The 21,310-nt window shown below is 45.5% G+C and overlaps 1 protein-coding gene across 3 annotated transcripts in view; it reads right to left on the reverse strand.

The window, feature by feature from the left end:
• Positions 1-13,749, reverse strand: part of CHRNE (cholinergic receptor nicotinic epsilon subunit) — a 47,074-nt gene extending 33,325 nt beyond the window's left edge. For all 3 annotated transcript variants that reach the window (XM_030187964.1, XM_030187963.1, XM_030187962.1), the window contains exons 1-4: positions 13,638-13,749; positions 13,219-13,355; positions 10,630-10,674; positions 4,908-5,017 (exon numbers count right to left, since the gene is read on the reverse strand). In XM_030187964.1, coding sequence (XP_030043824.1) covers positions 4,908-5,017; positions 10,630-10,674; positions 13,219-13,355; positions 13,638-13,683 — 338 coding nt within the window. In that variant the 5' untranslated portion in view covers positions 13,684-13,749. The remainder of the gene's footprint in view (positions 1-4,907; positions 5,018-10,629; positions 10,675-13,218; positions 13,356-13,637) is intronic.
• Between the last annotated feature and the right edge of the window lie 7,561 nt (positions 13,750-21,310).

The following is a 21,310-nucleotide window of genomic DNA, read 5'->3' on the forward strand; positions in this document are numbered from 1 at the left end:
AAGAGCCCCAGGCAGGTCAGGTTTTAAGGATATCCACAATGAATATGCAGGAGATAGATTTGCATTCACCGTTTCCTTGGTATACAAAATTATCTCCTGCATATTCATTGTGGGTATCCTGAAAACTTGACCTGCCTGGGGCTCTCAAGGACCAGAATTGCCTACACCTGTAGTAGATCATACTATCAAGCCAAGAAGTAATAGCAATAAGAGACTGACAATGTGAATATTTGTATATGGTGTTTGGTTTCTCACCTGTAGGATGACCATTCAGGGAGGTTGGGTTCACAATCTACTGTACAACAAAGGATATCTTTAGGGGATATCCCATTTTTATTTAGATTTGCTCACACCTTTTTCAGTGTAGCTCAAGGTGAGTTACATCCAGGTACACTGGATATTTCTCTGTCCCAGGAGGGCTCACAATCTAAGTTAGTACCTGAAACAATGGAGGGTTAAGTGACTTGCCCAAGATCACAAGGAGCAGCAGTGGGATTTGAACCAGCCACCTCTGGATTGCAAGACTGGTGCTTGAACCATACTTCAGGAGCCTCTGCTAATATCTGCACTCTCTCAAACTGAAGGCTTGCTTGTGTGGTGTGTGTGTGTGTTTTGGGGGGGGGGGGGAATGTGAGGGGATGGGATAGGGAGGGGGCATTACTATGTAAAATGTAAATGGGCCACATACATTATTTCTGTTATTTTATTAGTTGGTTGTTTGGATTGTTTGCTCTCTTGACTTGGTTGTGTTGTTTCTCTATACTGATCTTTGCACATGGCTTGTATTGTTATCTGCAGTGGCGTAGTTACGGGGGGGCCACAGAGGCTTGGGCCCCCCAAATTGGCTCTGGGGCTCCTGGTTTAGCTGGCATGGGTTGGGGACCCCTGCCAGCTGAAGCATTTGTTCAGCGCTGGTCTCCGCCGCATTGCCTTCCTTGCTCTTCTCCTCATGTTGCGTGCATGCTCGTTTTAATGAAACTGAGCATGTGACTTTGCGAATGCTCAATTTCATTAAAACAAGTATGCACACAACGTGAGAGGAAGAGCAGGGTAGGCAATGCGGTGGAGACCAGCGCTGGACAAACGCTTTAGCTGGCAGGAATTGGGGACCCCCGCCAGCCAAGGTATGTGAGGAGGCGGTGGCAGCCCAAAATGTGCTCCCCCCACACACACACACTTTGGGCTCTGGACCCCCTCCACAGCAAGGTCTGGCTACACCACTGGTTATCTGTGTACCCTTCATCAATAAATAGATTTAAACAAACAAACAAAAAAACGGCCTGAAATTCACAACACTGAGAGTGGACAACGCATTGGGGCAGGATGGGATATATTAAGGAAGCGCAGAGAAGTTCTGGTCTCCAGTGACTTCCCTGTTCAATCAATCTTTGGAGCCATACTAGAGATGGGCAGATTTCTGATCCTAGTCATAAAGTGGGAACAGGAAGAAGGCTGTTAACTACAGGTTTGTCAGCTTTCTATAATCGGTAAATTAATGGAGTCACCACCAAAAGAAAGAAGACTGGTGTATTTTGAATACTGCATCTTACGGGATCCAAAGTAACATGGTTTCAACAGAGGAAAATAAAGTCAACGAAATAATGATTAGAAGAGAATTAGACTGAGGATAGGCCCTGGATGTGGTGCATTTGTTTCAATAAAGCTTCTGACACTGTGTGTAGAGGAGGGCCATAAACTGAACAGTCTGGGGGTAATTCCTCTGGGGATAAACCAAGTAAGGAACAGGTTGATTGGGAAATGGTAAATACATTCATGCCAAGGAAAGAGAATAAGGGTCATCAGTGGAATAATGTAAAAGAGACTACTGTATAGTGATAGACACCACAAAAAAAAACATAAAATAAAATAACCAACAAGCATTCAGTGCAAATAAAATAACATTATTTTTAAAACCACCATTGATTCTAATATCTCTCTGCAAAAAAAAGTGAAACATTGGAATATAAGTGAAAAAGAATCTTTAACAATAATGGAGCCACATCCTGCAAACATCTTTCAAAAATATACAAAAGCAATATAGGCAGCGGGATGGGACGTGCCAGGCCACTGAGGTCATAGCCCAATCCTATATTTTGCCCCAAACAGCTTGGGGTGGGTCTAGAAATTGCTTTGTTTGACCCCTGCAACCTACAGAGTGTTCTGCTGTTACTCCAAAGTGGCATCCGTGCTGTATTCCTAATGCTGCAAGATGGGCTTAGTGAACACAAGGAATTGCCAAGCCATGAAAAAGCCCCCCAAATGCATAGCAGGACGCCAGATGTGTCTTCTTATTCAGTTGCGGGAGGAACATTCTGGGTCCATGCACCAAATAGGTGTCAATCAAACCTAAAGGGTAAGAGGTCTATTCTGCAAACGTGGCCCAATAACATTTAAGCTTGAGTTTTTGGAGTGAAGTATATATGTAGGAAAGAAAGTATATGGCTCTTTCTCACAGTGGAAAAATATTAGCTGGTCTATATGAGGAGTTATCAGTGAACCAAGTATTTGAATACTCGTGAGCTATGTGATGAACCTGGTACATAAGGAGAAGTGAAATGTATTTATTTATTACATTTATATCCCACATTTTCCCACCTGTTTGCAGGCTCAATGTGGCTTACAAAGTACCGTAATGGCGTTTGCCGTTTCGGTTGATAATAAATACAAGATTGTGTTCTGGTCAAAAGAGGTAGAAGTGAATCAAAGGTTTAGGGGTCTAACTGAAGCCTGGCAGTTGGTGGCACTTTTCCTGGGCTGCCACCCCCCCCCCCCCCTCCCCGGCAATGCTTGGTTTTTGTGAAGCTGAGCATGCGCGAGGGAGGCCCACCCCTCATGTATGCACAGGGAGTAGGCCTCTCCTGCGTACGCTCAGTTTTGTGGAAACCAAGCATGTATGGGTATGGGGGGGCCTTGCACAGTGGCGACCCAGGAAAAAACCACCAAATGCCAGGCTTCAGGTGGAGGAGGACCTCGCTGGCAGGGGTTGAGGATCCCCGCCAACTCAGGCTACTTTATAATCATTTATACTAAGTGTTTATGTTCCCAAATTGCCTGTCCTCTGACCAGGGGCAGGTAAACTGTGTTGCCCCCATACCACTGACTGACAAAAACATATGGCTAACCTCTCTGTGGCTCACTCCAGCATAAGATAATATCCTTGGCCAAATCATTCACCGGCCCCTACCTGTGCTCAGTGGCGTGGCGTGGTGTGGCGTTCCTAGGGGGGCTGACACCCGGGGCGGCTCGCACCCCGCCCCCCGGGTGCAGCGCCCCCCCAGATGCAGAATGGCCCCCCCAGATGCAGCGTGACCCTCCCCCGGCGAAAGGACACCCCCCCCCGCGAAAGAACCCCCCCCGGGTGCACGCCGCTGGGGGGGGGGGGGGGGGTGCCGCGCGCACCTGTCCTTCCTTCGTTCCATGCTCCCTCTGCCCTGGAACAGGAAGTAACCTGTTCCGGGGCAGAGGGAGCATGGAACAAAGGAAGGACAGAGGCGCGCGCGGCGGCACCCCCCCCCCCCCCCAGCGGCGTACACCCGGGGCGGACCGCACCCACTGCCCACCCCTAGGAACGCCACTGCCTGTGCTCCAGTTCTGCATCTCTGAGGGATCAGGTGGCAGCAAGCTCCTTTCCCTAATTTTATAAGTGATATCACAGAGGAGCAACAAAAGATGCAGAGGATGTTAAGATCTGCAGGAAACCACCACTCTGGGGAGAATGGGGGGGGGGGGGGGGGGGAAGGAGCCTTTTACTAAGGATAAAGAGACCCTTTTACAAAGCTGGACTAGTAAATGAGCTTAGTCAGTTCTAATGTGGGGCTTTCCTCCCACACTAAGCCCACTTCTAGTGTGGCTATAAAAACGGCCTTTTCCAGTTATTCCTTTTTCTAGTTGTGCGCTGTTAGCATTAGCGTGCAGTCACTGAAAAAAAATTAACACGGGAGCCCTTAGGGCTAGACTCCATATATGGGGCCGAGAAAAAGGACTAGTCTATAAACCTCGCTTAAAGTTAGGCACGGTTTATAGAATAGCGTTTACACCAAGGGGTCGTGTGTATATTTAGGCACCATCATTTGCACCAATAAAAACGTGGGGCAAATGCCCACACTTAAATTTACACGCAGAGCCCCCATATTCTATAATACTTATAATACCTATTGTATGTTTTTTTCCCCGTTTTTACTTGACTGTTCACTTTATCATCCATGTTCTATATCCATTACCAATTGTATCTTTACTCTGAAATGGCATAAGTCTTGACAGAAAATTGTAATCCACATTGAGCCTGCAAATAGGTGGGGAAATGTGGGCTACAATGCAACAAATAAATAAATAAATAAATAATTTGTGTAACTCAGAACCAACTCCCCCGATCCACCCAGAAATGCCCATGATCCTCCCATTTGCACGCTTCTTTTTTTAGGCCACTTCTAAATTTACTTGTGTAAGTTCTAATTAAATCTAAGTGCCAATAATTGCTTGTTAAAAAGCCAATTACTGGCACTAATTGGCACATTATGTAATTAAACTGTGTGTGTGCGAATTGGGCGCACAACCACATTTGCGTGCACAATTTTTATAGAATTCGGGAGCTACCGCCACCTAAATAGGAGGTGCTAAGGGCTCCCACATTTAGTCAGCGTTATTCAGTTAGTGTGCGCTATCGTCAGTGCACTAGGTGAATAGCACTTCCATGACCATACTCCACCCTGACACACCCCCTACCAAAAAATAATAAAATACCATGCGCAAATAGCAACACTAATGCGTAACACTTTAACGAATTCTGCGTTAGGTCGATATTTTTCCTCCGTTAAGTGTGTGTTAGCGCTTAATGCAGTGTAGTAGAAAGGCCCCCAAATTTCTTGCCTCCTCAGAGGATTCTGATTCCCAGGCCTAATGGTACTCACTTGTTCTCCAGCACAATGTCTGGAAGCCAGACGTTGTCGAAAGGGACCCGAATTTTGTCAATGTTATCATATGCTGAAAGGTTCCATGTCAGGCGATAATCAATCCAGGTCTGAGGGAGAGAGAGAAGGAGAAGAAATACCAGCACAATTTATTCCCCAGTCTAGAGATCACAGGCTATGCATCCCTGTACCCATTTCATCAGCCATCTTGTTTTAGAGCTGACAGGCTCTGTGTCCCTGTGCCTATCCGCCAACTCATAGTTATTTCAGTTTTCTTTTTAATGCATTTAAACTTCAAGAATTTTTAGAAAAGAAACATCCACCACAGAGGCATAGCTAGGAACTGAATGGGCCCTGGGTGGAAAAATTAGCCAGGCCCACACCTGTTTAGCTTTGGGGATCTGCTTCTGAACCAGGGCTTCTGCTGATTGAAACTTCTTAGCTTTTTGGGTCTGCTGCTTCTAGCAATTTCTTTCACCCCCAATATGAATATTTCTACTTTCCTTGAGCCCTCTCACGTTATAAAACACTGTTGTACATTACCTTTCCTTTCCTAGATGAAACCCCTCTTTTCCCAGGGTTTGGGCCTTCTCTCCAGTCTCCCTCTGCTTTGCATCCTCCAATGGAATTAACCAAACTACCTACATACCTATACTTTCTAAGTGCCTTCCTCTCTGTATGGCAATGGTCTGACTGGCTGCAGAGGATCCCCCTTTCTCGCAGCTCCAAGGGAACAACCTGCTTCTAGCTCTCTGCTTGCAGGCTAAGCATTCATGCACTGGGCTTTCCTCTTTCTTTGCATTATTATAATATACAGCAGTGGCTTATCTAGCTTGGTTGCCAACCGGGGCAAAGCACCCCCCCCCCCCTCCAGGTGCATCACCTCGCTCCCCCCCCCCCCAGCAGCAAAGGGGTGCACTGAGCAGTCATGCGGCTGTCGGCTCTGCCGGTCCCCTGCCCTGGAACAGGAAGTTGATGTCAAAGGGGACCGGCAGAGCTGACAGCAGAGTGACTGCTCAGTACACTCCCTTACTGCCTGCACCCGTGGTGGACTGCACCCACTGCCCCGCTGATATATAGCTTGCTTCCTTACAACGACTGGCAGCCATGCCCCTTTGCTACAGCTCCCTCAGGAGTTAATGAGGATATAAGCTCACCTGTAGAGGAAAGAGGGTTGGAACTACCTCTCCCTGAAGCCTTGATTTCTGCCTTGGGTTGTCTGCTGAGGTAAATGACTAGTATGTGATTCCTTTTTCCCTTCCTCCAAAACTTCAACACAGCCTGTCTCTTCAGCCTTTAAGGTCCGAAAGTCTTTCTGCTTTACTTTCTTTCTGCATTTTTCTGGGAAACTTGGGGTCTGCTGGGTTTCCTGCACATGTTAACCCTCGTCTTCCCCCTGTCCCAGAGCCGTAATTGGCCTTGCCTCATATACAGGCCACAGTAAATGACTTTTTATAAAATAACAACCACTGCAGAAGTACATGCGCATATTATGCCAGTGAGCATGCACAGGAGTACAGTTTGGGCAGAGAACTAAGATAATATGTATTTATTTATTTGCTGTATTTGTATTCCTCATTTTCCCCACACGTTTGCAGGCTCAATGTGGCTTACATTATGCCGCAATGGCGATAACCATTAGCGGAATGATAAGTACAGAGAAGAGTTACAATTAAGGTATATAAGAATATCAAGCAAATTAGATGTTAAAGATAAAATATCAAGTGAATTAGAAGAAATAAATAAATAATTCATATCAGGTATATAAGAACAAGGACAAGGTAAAACGTTCAATAATGTCAATGTAATTAAAGTAACCAGATTAAAGGAATCAATATTGGTTTGTTCTGGTGCATTTTTGACGTCAAGTCTTTTATGAAGGATTCTTGTTATAAGCCTCTTTGAATAAGTTTATCTTATAATATACTATAAAGTGGGTGCTAATATTTATGCACCAATTATGTGTATAAATGATTAGAATAATGGCATTTACCCATGTATGTGTGCAGCCAAAATTCCACTTAAGTGCTATTCTGTACATTTATTTATTTCCCATACTTATATCCCACTGTGACCTACAATGAAACAAACCTAATTTAAAACCCCATAAAAACATAGCACACATCATTTAAACCAGCATCTTCAAACATAGTTAAATACACACATATCTTACATTAGGGGTACCCCTAATGAATATGCATGAGAGAGATTTGTATATAATGGCGGTGACGTATTCAAATCTCTCTCATGCATATTCATTACTCTAACAAAGTAACTATTTATAATTTTTCCCTTATTAATCTTTATTTAATGCAAAATGTCATATAAAACATGAGTGGGAAAGCGCAGGGTACAAGTGTAAAAAATAAAAAAATAAAAAATAAAACCTTTACTAAGTGATAGCATTAAAAACTGCCTCCCCTTGTTATCTTTGCTCATGTATAGGTTTGTCATTCACACTCATACAAAATCATGCTAACAACTTTAATGCCACACATACAGATTACATACACATTACATTTAATCAATATGGTTTTGCATTGGATAGGATCAATTACGGAGAATGGACCTTCCATATGAACGATTTATAGACTGTTGAAAAAGAATTGTAATAATTGAAGGAACAACGTATTTGTGAAACGATTCTAGTATTGCTGTAACTTCATCACTTAGGTCAAAGAGAGTAGGAATTCATTTTAATATTGATAATGTATATGTATGGTATTAAAGTTGTTAGTGCGATTTTGTATGAGTGTGAATGACGATCGTACGAGTGAGCAAAGATAACAAGTGGAGGCCATTTTTGAATGCTATCGCTTACTAAATGTTTTATATGACCTTTTGCATTAAAATAATGATTGATAAGGGAAAATTATAAGTAGTTACTTTGGTAGAGTATTAATATTTGTAACTAGATTGAAATTGTGTTTAATCAAATACAAATTAATAGTGTTATGCATATTTATTAGGGATATTCTGAAAACCTGATTGGCTTGTGGATTCTGTCAGGTAGCAGAAGAAAGGAGGTGTTGATGCCCCTGTATAAGTCGTTGGTGAGGCCCCACCTGGAGTATTGTGTTCAGTTTTGGAGGCCGTATCTTGCTAAGGATGTAAAAAGAATTGAAGCGGTGCAAAGAAAAGCTACGAGAATGCTATGGGATTTGCGTTACAAGACGTATGAGGAGAGACTTGCTGACCTGAACATGTATACCCTGGAGGAAAGGAGAAACAGGGGTGATATGATACAGACGTTCAAATATTTGAAAGGTATAAATACGCAAACGAATCTTTTCCGTAGATGGGAAGGCGGTAGAACTAGAGGACATGAAATGAGATTGAAGGGGGGCAGACTCAAGAAAAATGTCAGGAAGTATTTTTTCACGGAGAGAGTGGTAGATACTTGGAATGCCCTCCCGTGGGAGGTGGTGGAGATGAAAACGGTAACGGAATTCAAAAATGCGTGGGATAAACGTAAAGGAATCCTGTTCAGAAGGAATGGATCCTCGGAAGCTTAGCGGAGATTGGGTGGCAGAGCCGGTGGGGGGAGGCGGGGCTAGTGCTGGGCAGACTTCTATGGTCTGTGCCCTGAAAATGGCAGACACAAATCAAAGTCAGGTATACACATAAAGTAGCACATATGAGAATATCTTGTTGGGCAGACTGGATGGCCCGTACAGGTCTTTCTCTGCCGTCATCTACTATGTTCACGTTACTATGTTACTTGTGACCTGAATTATTGGAAGCAGGATACTAGGCTAGATGGATCATTGGTCCACTGTTCCCTCTAAGCTGAGCAGGAGTCCTCCTCCTACAGATCTGCCAGTGGGGGGCGCTGTTTCACTATCACATTTTCAATACCGAGGGACAGGCAAGTTCTGCAGGACTCCAGGGAACCTGTCTGTCTCTAGCAATTGAAAACACAGCATTGAAGCACCACCTCCTACTGGCAGCAATGCAGTGGAGGATTCTTGCTCAGCTTAGCAGGAACAGTGCATTGGTCTGACCCAGTATGTCTATTCATGTTTTAGAGCAGTGATTCCCAAACCTGCCCTGCGGGAATCCTATCCAGTCAGATTTTCAGGATATCTACAATGAATATTCATGAGATCGATTAGCATACACAGCCTTCTTGGTATGCAAATCTATCTCTTGCATATTCATCGTGGATATCCTGAAAACCTGACTGGCTGGGGTTCCACCAGGGCAGGTTTGGGAATCAGTGTTTTAGAGGTAGGTAATACATATAGGCAATGTGTGGGTGGAGCATGTGCAGGACTGACATTTACACGCATAACCTGTAGACCACTGTAAGTCAGGCTCATATCTCTGGCATTTAGGCATGTGCACTTCAGGGGCGTAGCCAGACCTTACGGTGGGAGGGGGCCAGAGCCCAAGGTTGGGGGCACATTTTGAGTGCCGCCCCACCGCCTCGCCTCACCCGCCTGCCTCGCCTTGCAAACAAATACCTTTGCTGACAAGTGTCCCCAACCCCCACCAGTTGAAGCCTTCTTCAGCGCCGGTCTCCGGCGCAGCCGCGTTCGCTGCCCTGCTCTTCTTTTTTCTTGCTCCTCCTGTGCACGCTGACGCTCCTTTACGTGAAACAGAGGAGCGTCAGCATGCACAGGACAGGAGTGTTGGGGACTCCCGCCAGCCAAACCAGGGGCCCGGATGAAATTTGCAGGGGCCCAGACCCCCGTGGACCCCCGTAGCTACGCCCCTGATGCACTTATACCAGCTCTATGGCTGGCATAAATGGGCATGCCTACGTTTACACTAGAAACTAGGTGTCTACTTTCCTTTATAAAATACGCACCCTCTAGGTCTCTATATATAGGCACACTGTTTCAAGTTTATTGAGGACTTTCTATCCCGCCTTCTGGAGGTTCCATCGAGGCGGCTTACGTTCTAATAAAGGAAGGTAACAATTTGTGCTTGACATTAGAACTACAAAAAAAATAGGAAAGTGGGAATAGGTACACACATAAAAGTATATGCCTGAATGTTCTAGAAGTCTCATGATGGACAATCTTAATCAGCGAAAAGCATCAGTGAAAAGAAACGTCTTGAGGTCAATTTTGAACTGGGCAAGGGATGTTTGAATGCGAAGTTGCTCTGGTAGCAAATTCCACAGTTGGGGACCCTCCACAGATGGGTCTGCTGGATCAACATAAACATCTTTCAATACTGTTATAGAATTAACCCTTATATGTTATGATTTTATTATTTTTGATTTCACAGAACCATTTTCTTGAGAGATATCAAACTGGCTTGGTTTATATTTTGATCTTTGATGATTTGAGCCACCTGTCTTTGCTGTTTTCTCTGTGACTTTTAATAGTCTCTTGCCTCAGCTTCCTATTTTGAGCCAGTCATCACATTACAGGACACAGCTTTACTTTCACAGCTCTGTTTCGTCTGCATACGTGTCTGATCCCTGCCCCAGCACCCCAGTACGAGTGCAATGTTCCAAGATAGCAGTTACAGAGCATGGAGGGCAAAGGATCCTTCCACCTGACCCCCTCTTTCAATGACTCACAACCCTGAGTGTCAAGAAGTCCTTTCAGTTCAGAAACATTTCATCCATCTGCAAAGGGCAACTTTTCTCTCACTCAAACTTCATTCCCAGTTATCACAGCCCAGTGCAGTGTGTTTGAATGCACCAGAGACAAAGAAAGTCTCTCACAATCTATACTCAACTGTATGTCGGTGGTTTAGTACTTACAATCTCAAGCCACACGTTGGTTGTCAGTGTCTCCATCTTTTCATTCTGTAGAGAGCAAGGACATTGCTTATCCACTGTAACAGCTGAAACTAAGAGGCCTTGGCAGTCCCTGCATGCTATAATGTCTAGTAGCAATAGTCCTTAAAACGCTCAGCAACAGCAGTTGTATGAGCTATACAGGGGTGTGCTGGTAAATTTTTAACAACGGGATCCCTCTCCAGGTGTAGCTAGCCCTGCAATTTGGGGGGGGAGCAACACATGCCTCTCTCTCATCCCTTGTGTGGTCACACTAGGCATACCTTTGCCGGCAGGGATGCCGAGCCCCACCGGCCAATAAATGGGCTGCCACCATTCCCCGTGGCTTGTTTCTGAGCAGCATGCTAAGACTTCTTGTGCTTGCACGAGAAGTCCCAGCATGATGATCAGAGCTGGAAACAGGGAGTGGGAAATGGTGGCAGTCTTTTTACTTGGATGGTGGCGTTTAGCATCCCCGCCAGCAAAGTAAAAGAGAATTCAGGACAGGGGCCGAGCCCACATTTTGAGAGCCAGTTGTTAAAGTATGTTTATTTTATTTATTTACTACATTTATATTCCGCCTTTATCCAAGGCTGTGCATAGTTTTGAACACGTAACCATTGCTAAGCATTTTAAGCTAAAACATGATCACTAGGCTGGTCGTAATCAAGAAAAGAAAAAAAAAACCCACAGATAAAGCGAGAGAAAGGTCAGTCAGATAAGCCTTCATGTAGCCAAAAAGGCTTTTAAAAACAGATGCGTTTTTAGCAACGGCTTGAATTGTTGAGTGTCTTCACATGATCTCAGATATCCGGGTGGTGCATTCCACGCAGATGGGGCAGCGATAGAGAAGGCCCGCAGTTTTGTCTCAACGTAATTTATTGGAGGGAGGGGAGGGCTACTTTAACAATCGGCTCCCAAAATTCTTAAAAACTTAACAAGCGGCTCTCGTGAACCCGTGAGAGCCCACTCCAGCACACCACTGGAGTTATACCACCACTGTATGTGACATACCATCCCTCAGTGACAGTCATTAAATTGGGGGGGGGGGGGGGGCGGTAATTCTGTAAAGAAGGCCCTAACATCTGCCTAGGAAATACACCCACAAATACCAAATAACCGGCTGTGTGCTATTCTGTAAAGACACACGTATTTTCGATAACACATATTTTACAAGTGGGCATCACACTGGCGAAACAAGGGCAGGACTCGCACCTACACGCATCACTTAGAGAAAACTATCATTTAAGCACACATCTCCTGAACCTGGGCATAAGCATTTACACAAGCTCCAGTGCATCTTTTATAGCAAAAAAGGTGCCGGTACTCAAATGCTAGGCCACCCTTCAGGGGTGGGGGTGATCACTGAGGGACCCACCCCACAATAGCCAGGCCCCCTGCAACCAGTCACAGAATCTATGACAAGGCGGAATTGGTGTGTAGAGCCTGAGCTCTTTCATTAAAACTCGGGGACCATGGGTCAATTTTAGCAGACAATGGAAAAGGTGCCGGTACTCAGTACCTCCCAAGTACCCCCACAAAAAAAGCCCTGACAAGCTCTATGTCTTACTATGTTCTTGTGCCTAAGCGCATACTACTACTACTATAAATCACTTCCATAGCGCTACCAGTCGTACGCAGCGCTTTACAATTACAGTACGCATGTGACATTTCTTGTGTACTATAATGCCTTCGTATTTGCTATACCACCCCTCAGAGACAGTCCTTAAATCCTATAGTTAGGGTTACCATATGTCTGGGTTTCCCTGGACTTGTCCTCCTTTTCAGGGGACCATGGGGGGGTCCGGGCATTTTTTCCAGCCTGCCTGTTTCTGGGCGGGTGGGCTGGAGGGCTGGCCTTCCCCCCGAGCCTCAGGGTGCCCTCCCCAGACATACCTTAATGCAACCTGGTGGTCTAGTGACCTCTTCGGGGCAGGAAAGAGCCCCACTCTTTCCTGTCCGCTGCTGCTGACCTGCTCATTGCAGCCGTTCGTTCAAAATGGCTGCTGAGACTTCAAGCAGTGGAAAAAGATTGGTGAGAGGGATATATAGGGGGGGGGGGGAAGGAAAGGGGGAAATACAGCACATGGATAGGAGGGGTTGGAGAGGAGAGAAGATTGTAAGCTCCTTTGAGCAGGGACTGCCCTTCTTTGTTAAACTGTACAGCGCTGCGTAACCCTTGTAGCGCTTTAGAAATGTTAAGTAGTAGTAGTAGTAACATGCTGTTCACAGATGTTTGCGTTTTTGGAAATGTACATCTTTTCTAATTTTATATTTAGCAGAGTATGGAAGAAAATGCATTTCTGTTACTTTTACCAGTATTTTCACTGCTTATGGAATCTGGCTTTCTTGAGGGTGGGGTGTCAAGGTGACTTTGCGGCATGGCACAGCAGAGGCGGGGCTGGGGGGGGGCAGGGCAGGAGCAGGGCAGCATTTATATTTTTTGTTACCTCTTTTTTGTGTCCACAAATATGGTAACTCTAGCTATAGTGCCTAGCAGTGAAGGTCCTTACAAGCTACAGCACCCCTCGGTGACAGCCCTGTGCTATAATGGCCAGCAGTGATAATCCTTACCAGGGAAATGAGGTTGGTGAGGGTCAGCTTCAGCTGCACGCTGACGACATCATCCACGCTCTGTGAGGGCCGCGTCTCCTTGTCATAGTCAGAGAACAGGTCCTGGAAAAGCCTCTGTTCATGTGAGGCAGGAATAGCTAAGACACAGAGAGCATAGTCAGTGGCGTGGGACATGGAGAAGCAGAGGCACAGCTGGGGGTGGGTGAGGTTTCACTGCATGTCTTAGATTTTAGTACTATGAAATCCCCGCTCACACTTGCTCCCGGTTAGAGAATCTTTTAGAAGATGGAAACTCGTTTAGAACCAGCTGCAGATTTATAATGGAAATAACATGCACTCCCTTCTACAACTCTCCTGACCCCAGGATTGACCAGAAGACATCTGACTATTTCACTGACCCCCCCCCCCCCCCAACTTACCATGGAAGAAAGTGCAGAGCAGGGAAATAAGCAGGAAAACCTTCATAGCCGCTCAGCGTGCTGAAAACTGACGGCAGAGACATGATCCTGGAATTTGGGCTATGCCTCTTGGTGGGGGGGGGGAGGGGGAGGAAGCTCAGACTGTCACTTTGATACCATGGAGCAGAAGGAAGACCCAATCCCCTGCCCCTGCTCTTCCTCCCCCTTCTCTCCCCAGCTGTTCTCGAGATTTCCTCAAGTTTCACAACTGGTGACAGTTTTGGCATGCCTTAAAAGAACAGAGAAAGAGGGAGAATGGGCTGTGTCGGCATTGCCGAGCGGCAGCTGCTAGCGTGGCTTTGTAAACGGGGGGGGGGGGGGGGGGGGAGGGAGGGGGTAATTTTTTTTGTACCTGGGGCAATGGAGGGTAAGTGACTTGTCCAGGATCACAAGGAGCTCCAGTGGGAATCAAACCCAGTTCCCCAGGTTCTCAGCCCACTGCACTCACCATTAAGTTACTCTATTCTTCTCCAGGGTCTTCTTGATCCGCATATTTCGGGTAACTGTCCTACAGTGGTTCTATTCTTACTTTACTCTACGATCATTTCAGGTTTATTCTGTTTAAGCTCTATTGCCATCACATTGTGGTGTAACTCAGGGTTCTATTCTTGGTCATATCCTCTTTAATATTTATCGTGCTCCACTGTCACTCTTTATCCAATCTTTGGGCTTCCTATTTTTTTATTTATGTAGATGATATTCAACTCCTTCTTCCTACCGATCCACATTATATTGCCTTTTCTGCTACAGTTTCTTCACATTTGGATAAAATTGACGATTGGTTGTTTATGAGTGGATTAAACCGAATCCTCGTAAGTTTCAGTATATGGTTTTCTCAGGAGATTGGCAACATGCTTAGATAGACTTAAACTAAAGATATCAATAGGGAACTGGTTCAATCCAATAACTTTTCATATATAAATACAGAACTCAGTTATAACAATGTAAGCAAAAGTCATCCAAAAAAAGGAGGGAAAAAGCTTCTCCCACAACTGTAAATGGGACAGAAGCTACTATTTCATCATCATAGGCAATGCAAAAAAAACCTCCTATTTTTTTGTTATTTTTTGAGAAAATATTTCTTTTACTAAACAAAAAATCGCTCTGCCAAATGGACTAAAAAGTTTTACTTAGCTTAGGCAGGCTCAAAGCTCTCTCCTCTCTGACCGTAAACAAACTGTGGTCAACGGGTCCCGTTTCACTTTACACTGCTTCAGGACCACAGCTATTCAACTATGCAATTCAACGGTCATCTTTCACTCCGTTCATTATGCCGACGGTAGCATGGCAGGCAACCATGCTTAGATAGAAACATGACAGCAGATAAAGGCCATATGACCCATCCAGTCTGCCCATCCTCTGTAACCCCTAATTCTTCCTGTTCCTAAGCGATCCCACATGCTTATCCCATGCCTTTCTAAATTCTGGAACAGTCCTCGACTCCACCACCTCCACCACCCTTTCTGTGAAATAATACTTCCTCAGGTTACTCCTATGCCTATTCCTTCTTAACTTTGTCATATGACCCCCTCATTCCAGAGTTATGATTCCGGAATCTTGTTACTCTTTGAGATTCTGAATGGAATCTTACTACTTGTTATAGAAACATGACGGCAGATAAAGGCCATATGACTCATCCGGTCTGCCCATCCTCTGTAACCCCTAATTCTTCCTGTTCCTAAGCGATCCCACATGCTTATCCCATGCCTTTCTAAATTCTGGAACAGTCCTAGACTCCACCACCTCCACCGGGAGGCCATTCCACGCCTCCACCACCCTTTCTGTGAAATAATACGTCCTCAGGTTACTCCTAAGCCTATTCCCTCTTAACTTTGTCATATGACCCCCTCATTCCAGAGTTATGATTCCGGAATCTTGTTACTCTTTGAGATTCTGAATGGAATCTTACTATTTGTTATAGAAACATGACGGCAGATAAAGGCCATATGACTCATCCAGTCTGCCCATCCTCTGTAACCCCTAATTCTTCCTGTTCCTAAGCGATCCCACATGCTTATCCCATGCCTTTCTAAATTCTGGAACAGTCTTCGACTCCACCACCTCCACCGGGAGGCCATTCCATGCCTCCACCACCCTTTATGTGAAATAATACTTCCTCAGGTTACTCCTAAGCCTATTCCCATTATGACATCACAATATGAGCTCTGATTACCAGAGACTGAAACTTTTCACACTAAGGGGGGAAAGTAAGCCAAGAATTGGACAATTGAGCCATTGTGACATCACTGATGAGGTTGGCTCTTAGGCATTGGTGGAATGAGGCATTATGACATCACAATATCAACTCTGGTTACCAGAGACTGAAACACACTAAGGGGGGAAAGTAAGCCAAGAATTGGACAATTGAGCCATTGTGACATCACTGATGAGGTTGGCTCTTAGGCATTGGTGGAATAGAAACATAGAAACATGACGGCAGATAAAGGCCGTATGACCCATCCAGTCTGCCCATCCTCTGTAACCCCTAATTCTTCCTGTTCCTAAGCGATCCCACATGCTTATCCCATGCCTTTCTAAATTCTGGAACAGTCCTAGACTCCACCACCTCCAGCGGGAGGCCATTCCACGCCTCCACCACCCTTTCTGTGAAATAATACTTCCTCAGGTTACTCCTAAGCCTATTCCCATTATGACATCACAATATGAGCTCTGATTACCAGAGACTGAAACTTTTCACACTAAGGGGGGAAAGTAAGCCAAGAATTGGACAATTGAGCCATTGTGACATCACTGATGAGGTTGGCTCTTAGGCATTGGTGGAATGAGGCATTATGACATCACAATATCAACTCTGGTTACCAGAGACTGAAACACACTAAGGGGGGAAAGTAAGCCAAGAATTGGACAATTGAGCCATTGTGACATCACTGATGAGGTTGGCTCTTAGGCATTGGTGGAATAGAAACATAGAAACATGACGGCAGATAAAGGCCGTATGACCCATCCAGTCTGCCCATCCTCTGTAACCCCTAATTCTTCCTGTTCCTAAGCGATCCCACATGCTTATCCCATGCCTTTTAAATTCTGGAACAGTCCTAGACTCCACCACCTCCACCGGGAGGCCATTCCACGCCTCCACCACCCTTTCTGTGAAATAGTACTTCCTTAGGTTACTTCCTTATGTCATCCTCCTTTATCAGGTACTCCTATCTCCTTTGCAGAATCCATTAAAGTAATAGGGGTTACCCTTGATGTTCATATATCATTCTTATCTCAGATTTCAGCAGTAGTAAAGAAATCGTTCTTTAAGTTGCATCAATTATGCTCAATACTCCCATTGATTGATAGGAAGGCGTTTTGCCTTCTGATTCGTTCTCTGGCATTATCTTGCATTGATTGTTGTAATTCCTTTTTTTTTCTTGGGCTTACCTCAGAACCAATTGCATAGACTGCAAGGAGTACAGAATGCTTCTGTAAAATTGCTCTGTAGGGTCAGGAGATATGAAAGGGTTTTGCCACTTTTCTCTGAAGCACACCGGCTCCTAGTGCAATACCGTATTCCCTTGAAAATTCGTAGAGGTTGACTGACTGTTCATTTTGTTCAATTGTGACCTTAGCTTCCCTGTTATAGCCTGGTTATCTATCTTTGTTCTCTTATGTTGGAAAATTCAATAAAGATATTGTAAATATAAGGCTCTGTATTGGCCAGATGTGAACTAAAATACGAATTATACTTGCCCCTCCTGCCTCCCCTCTCAACAGCCCTGCGGGGAGGGGCAGGGTTCAGCGACGGGTGGGCAGATACTGGGACGCCGTGAAAGAGGAGAAATGTTGATATGGGGTAGGTGAAAAAAAATCTATAATTTAAAAAATATCTCTGAGGGGCGTTCTGTGGCATGGCGTGGCGTAGAAGGGCCCATCTAAGTTCATTCTGGGCCCATCCAGAATATTAGGTCTGGCTACATCACTGGGGGGGGGGGGGGGGGGGGGGTTGAGAGGGCTGTGTCCCCGGGCCCGTCTTCCAAGGTGAAGCCCAGCGTCGGCAAGGTTTCAAGGGAGAAGAAGCTTCTTTCTGTCAGCCTGCTTGTGGGTCTGTCTCTCTCCTGCTCTTGATTGCGTTTAACATGATAACCCGTGTCCCAGCATACAGGAGCAGGAGACGAAAGACACAGGAAGGTAAGGGGGCGGCTACCCAAATGTGGGGGGTGGCCCGAGTTGGAGGGGGGATACGGTGCGGCAGCGGCCCAGATGGGGTGGGGGGGGGGGAGGTCATGCCCCGGGCCTGGCTGTGTCTCTCAATGGCCCTGACTATGCCTGCATGTTAAATATAAGGGCCTTGAGATTGTACCTGTTAAGCCTTTCTGTAGTAATTTGTTTCTTCTAATTTAGTCTCCTAAATTCTGATACCTCCTCCTCCTCCTTTTTTTGTGGTCTAAGGAGGGATTTATGATATTTAATTTCCTGTATTGCTATGTTCAAGAGTTATCTTGACAAATTTGTTTATAAATGAAGAGGAGTGTGGTAGCCGTGTTAGTCCACTCTTAAGGTTATCAATAGAAATCAAACAAAATAAAACATGGAAAAGAAAATAAGATGATACCTTTTTTATTGGACATAACGTAATACATTTCTTGATTAGCTTTCGAAGGTTGCCCTTCTTCCTCAGATCAGCTAGCACATTTGCTTATTTCCGATCTGAGGAAGAAGGGCAACCTTCGAAAGCTAATCAAGAAATGTATTAAGTTATGTCCAATAAAAAAGGTATCATCTTATTTTCTTTTCCATGTTTTATTTTGTTTGATTTCTATAGATTCTACATGGAATGTTGCTATTCCACTAGCAACATTCCATGTAGAAGTCGGTCCTTGTAGATCAGCAATGTGGCCGCGCAGGCTTCTGCTTCTGTGAGTCTGACGTCCTGCATGTACGTGCAGGACGTCAGACTCACAGAAACAGAAGCCTGCGCAGCCTTCTACATGGAATGTTGCTAGTGGAATAGCAACATTCCATGTAGAATCTCCAATATTCCATGTAGAATCTCCAATAGTAGCAACATTCCATGTAGAATCTCCAACAGTAGCAACATTCCATGTAGAATCTCCAATAGTATCTATTTTACTGTCATAGTTATGCTTGAATGTTTTCACTTATATACACTGTCAGCTAGCACATTTGCTTATTTCCGATCTGACGAAGAAGGGCAACCTTCGAAAGCTAATCAAGAAATGTATTAAGTTATGTCCAATAAAAAAGGTATCATCTTATTTTCTTTTCCATGTTTTATTTTGTTTGATTTCTATTGATAACCTTTATAAATGAATAAATATAAAAAAAAAATATATATATAGGAGGAAAAAGCCTCAACAAGCAGGGCCGTGCCTAGGGTCTCTGGCGCCCCCCTGCAGACTATCAGTTGGCGCCCCCCCCCCCCATGAAAATGATTGCTCACCACTTGCCACACTGAAAGGAATTGTCAGCAATATTCTTAGAAACAAATTGCTATACATTGCAAAATAAGATAGCAGATGTAAATTCTCAAAGTGGACATATTCCAAACACTAAAATGAAAATAAAATAATTTTTTTCTACCTTTGTTGTCTGGTGACTTTCTTTTTTCAATCATGCTGGTCCAGTATCTGATTCTGCTGCTATCTGTCCTCTTAACTCCATTTTCAGGGCTTCCTTTCCATTTATTTCTTTACTTTTCTCCTTTCTTCTTCATTTCTTGCTCTATATCCATTTCCAGCAATTTCTCCTCTCTCCCTGGGTCCTGCCCTCCCATCCATGTCCATTCTTGTCCCTCTCTGCCCTTCCCTCCTCCATCCATAGCCAGCAATCCTCCTCTCTCCCCTCCCCTCCATTTCCAACAATTTGTCCTCTCCCTGGGCCCCCATGTCCATCCTTGTCCCTCTCTGCCCTTCCCTCCTCCATCCATAGCCAGCAATCCTCTCTCCCCTCCCCTTCCAGCAATTTGTCCTCTCCCTGGGCCCTGCCCTCCCATCCATGCCTCTCTGCCCTCCCATCCATTCAGGGTCTGCCCTCCCTCTCACTCCCCATTCCATCCAGGATCTATCCCCCCTCTCTCACTGCCCCCTCTTTTCGGCTCCCAGTTCCCACCTGCGGCTGCCCCTAGTTCCAGATCCATTGATTCTCCCATCCACCCCTGCCCCAGGCATGACCCCATTCTCCCTCCTGCTCACTTTTCAGACCCCAGTTCCAGCTCCATGCCCCTTCTCCCATCTGTCTCCCACCCAGTCCCTTCTGCCCATCCGAGTCCCCCTCACCCCATCTGTCTCCCACCCAGTCCCTTCTGCTATCCAAGTGCCCCCCACCCTCACCCCATCTGTCTCCCACCCAGTCCCTTCTGCCCATCCGAGTCCCCCTCACCCCATCTGGCTCCCACCCAGTCCCTTCTGCCCATCCGAGTCCCCCTCACCCCATCTGTCTCCCACCCAGTCCCTTCTGCTATCCGAGTCCTCCCCCACCTTCACAGTCACCCCATCTGTCCCCCACCCTCACCCTGCTTCGTCTTCTCCCTGCCACCCGTCTTTAAAAAGAAATTGCCGACGAGATAGCGAGCGCAGCACCTCGTGTGCAAGTAAAAGAAGCGAATCCGATCATCTCATTGGGCCTTCCTTCACTGTCCCGCCCTAGAGGAAATAGGAAGTTGCGTCAGAGGAGGGCGGGACAGTGAGGGAAGGCCCAATGAGATGATCGGATCCGCTTCTTTTACTTGCAAACGAGGTGCTGCGCTCGCTCAGCAAATAAATTTAAAGGGCTGGTGCGGGAGGGGGGGGGGTGCCAGGATGAAGAGCAGCGGGAGCGGCGGCACCCCCCCCCTCTCTGGTGCCAAAAGATTTAAAGTCCTCGGCGGGGCGAGGGTAAGCACCGCGGCGGCGCCCTCCAGAGGTGGGCGCCCCCCTGCGGCGCTTACCTCGCTTACCGCATCGGCACGGCCCTGTCAACAAGCTCCAGCGTTAAACTATTGAATAATGACAACGGAGCCTAAAATGACAAGTATGTAATGGACATAACACAACTCTTCCACTCTTCGATTCCCTAGTGTGGCTGTGCCACATGATCTTTATCTTACCAGTACATCACTTTGTATTTCTTAACACCGGAGTCTGCAAAGGCCTCTCCGGTACTATGTAAGCCACATTGAGCCTACAAATAGGTGGGAAAATGTGGGATACAAATGTAATAAATAAATAAATAGTAGCAACATTCCAAGCTACCAATGCCAGGGCAAGCAGTGGCTTCCCCCATGTCTATCTCAATAGCAGCCTATGGACTTTTCCTCCAGGAACTTGTCAAAATCTTTTTTAAACCCAGATACGCTAACCGCTGCTACCACATCCTCTGGCAATGAGTCCCAGAGCTTAACTATTCTTTGAGTGAAAAAATATTTCTTCCTATTTGTTTTAAAAGTATTTCCATGTAATTTCATCGAGTGTCCCCTGGTCTTTGCACTTTTTGAAACAGTGAAAATTTGATTTACGTTTACCCATTCTACACCACTCAGGATTTTGTAGACATCAATGATATCCCCCGCGGAAGAGCCCTAACTTCTTTAGCCTTTCCTCATATGAGAGGAGTTCCATCCCCTTTATCATTTTGGTCGCTCTTCCTTGAACTTTTTCTAATTCCGCTATATCTTTTTTGAGATACGG

Source organism: Microcaecilia unicolor, chromosome 14 (assembly GCF_901765095.1).
Source record: "Microcaecilia unicolor chromosome 14, aMicUni1.1, whole genome shotgun sequence".
NCBI classification, from domain to species: domain Eukaryota; kingdom Metazoa; phylum Chordata; class Amphibia; order Gymnophiona; family Siphonopidae; genus Microcaecilia; species Microcaecilia unicolor.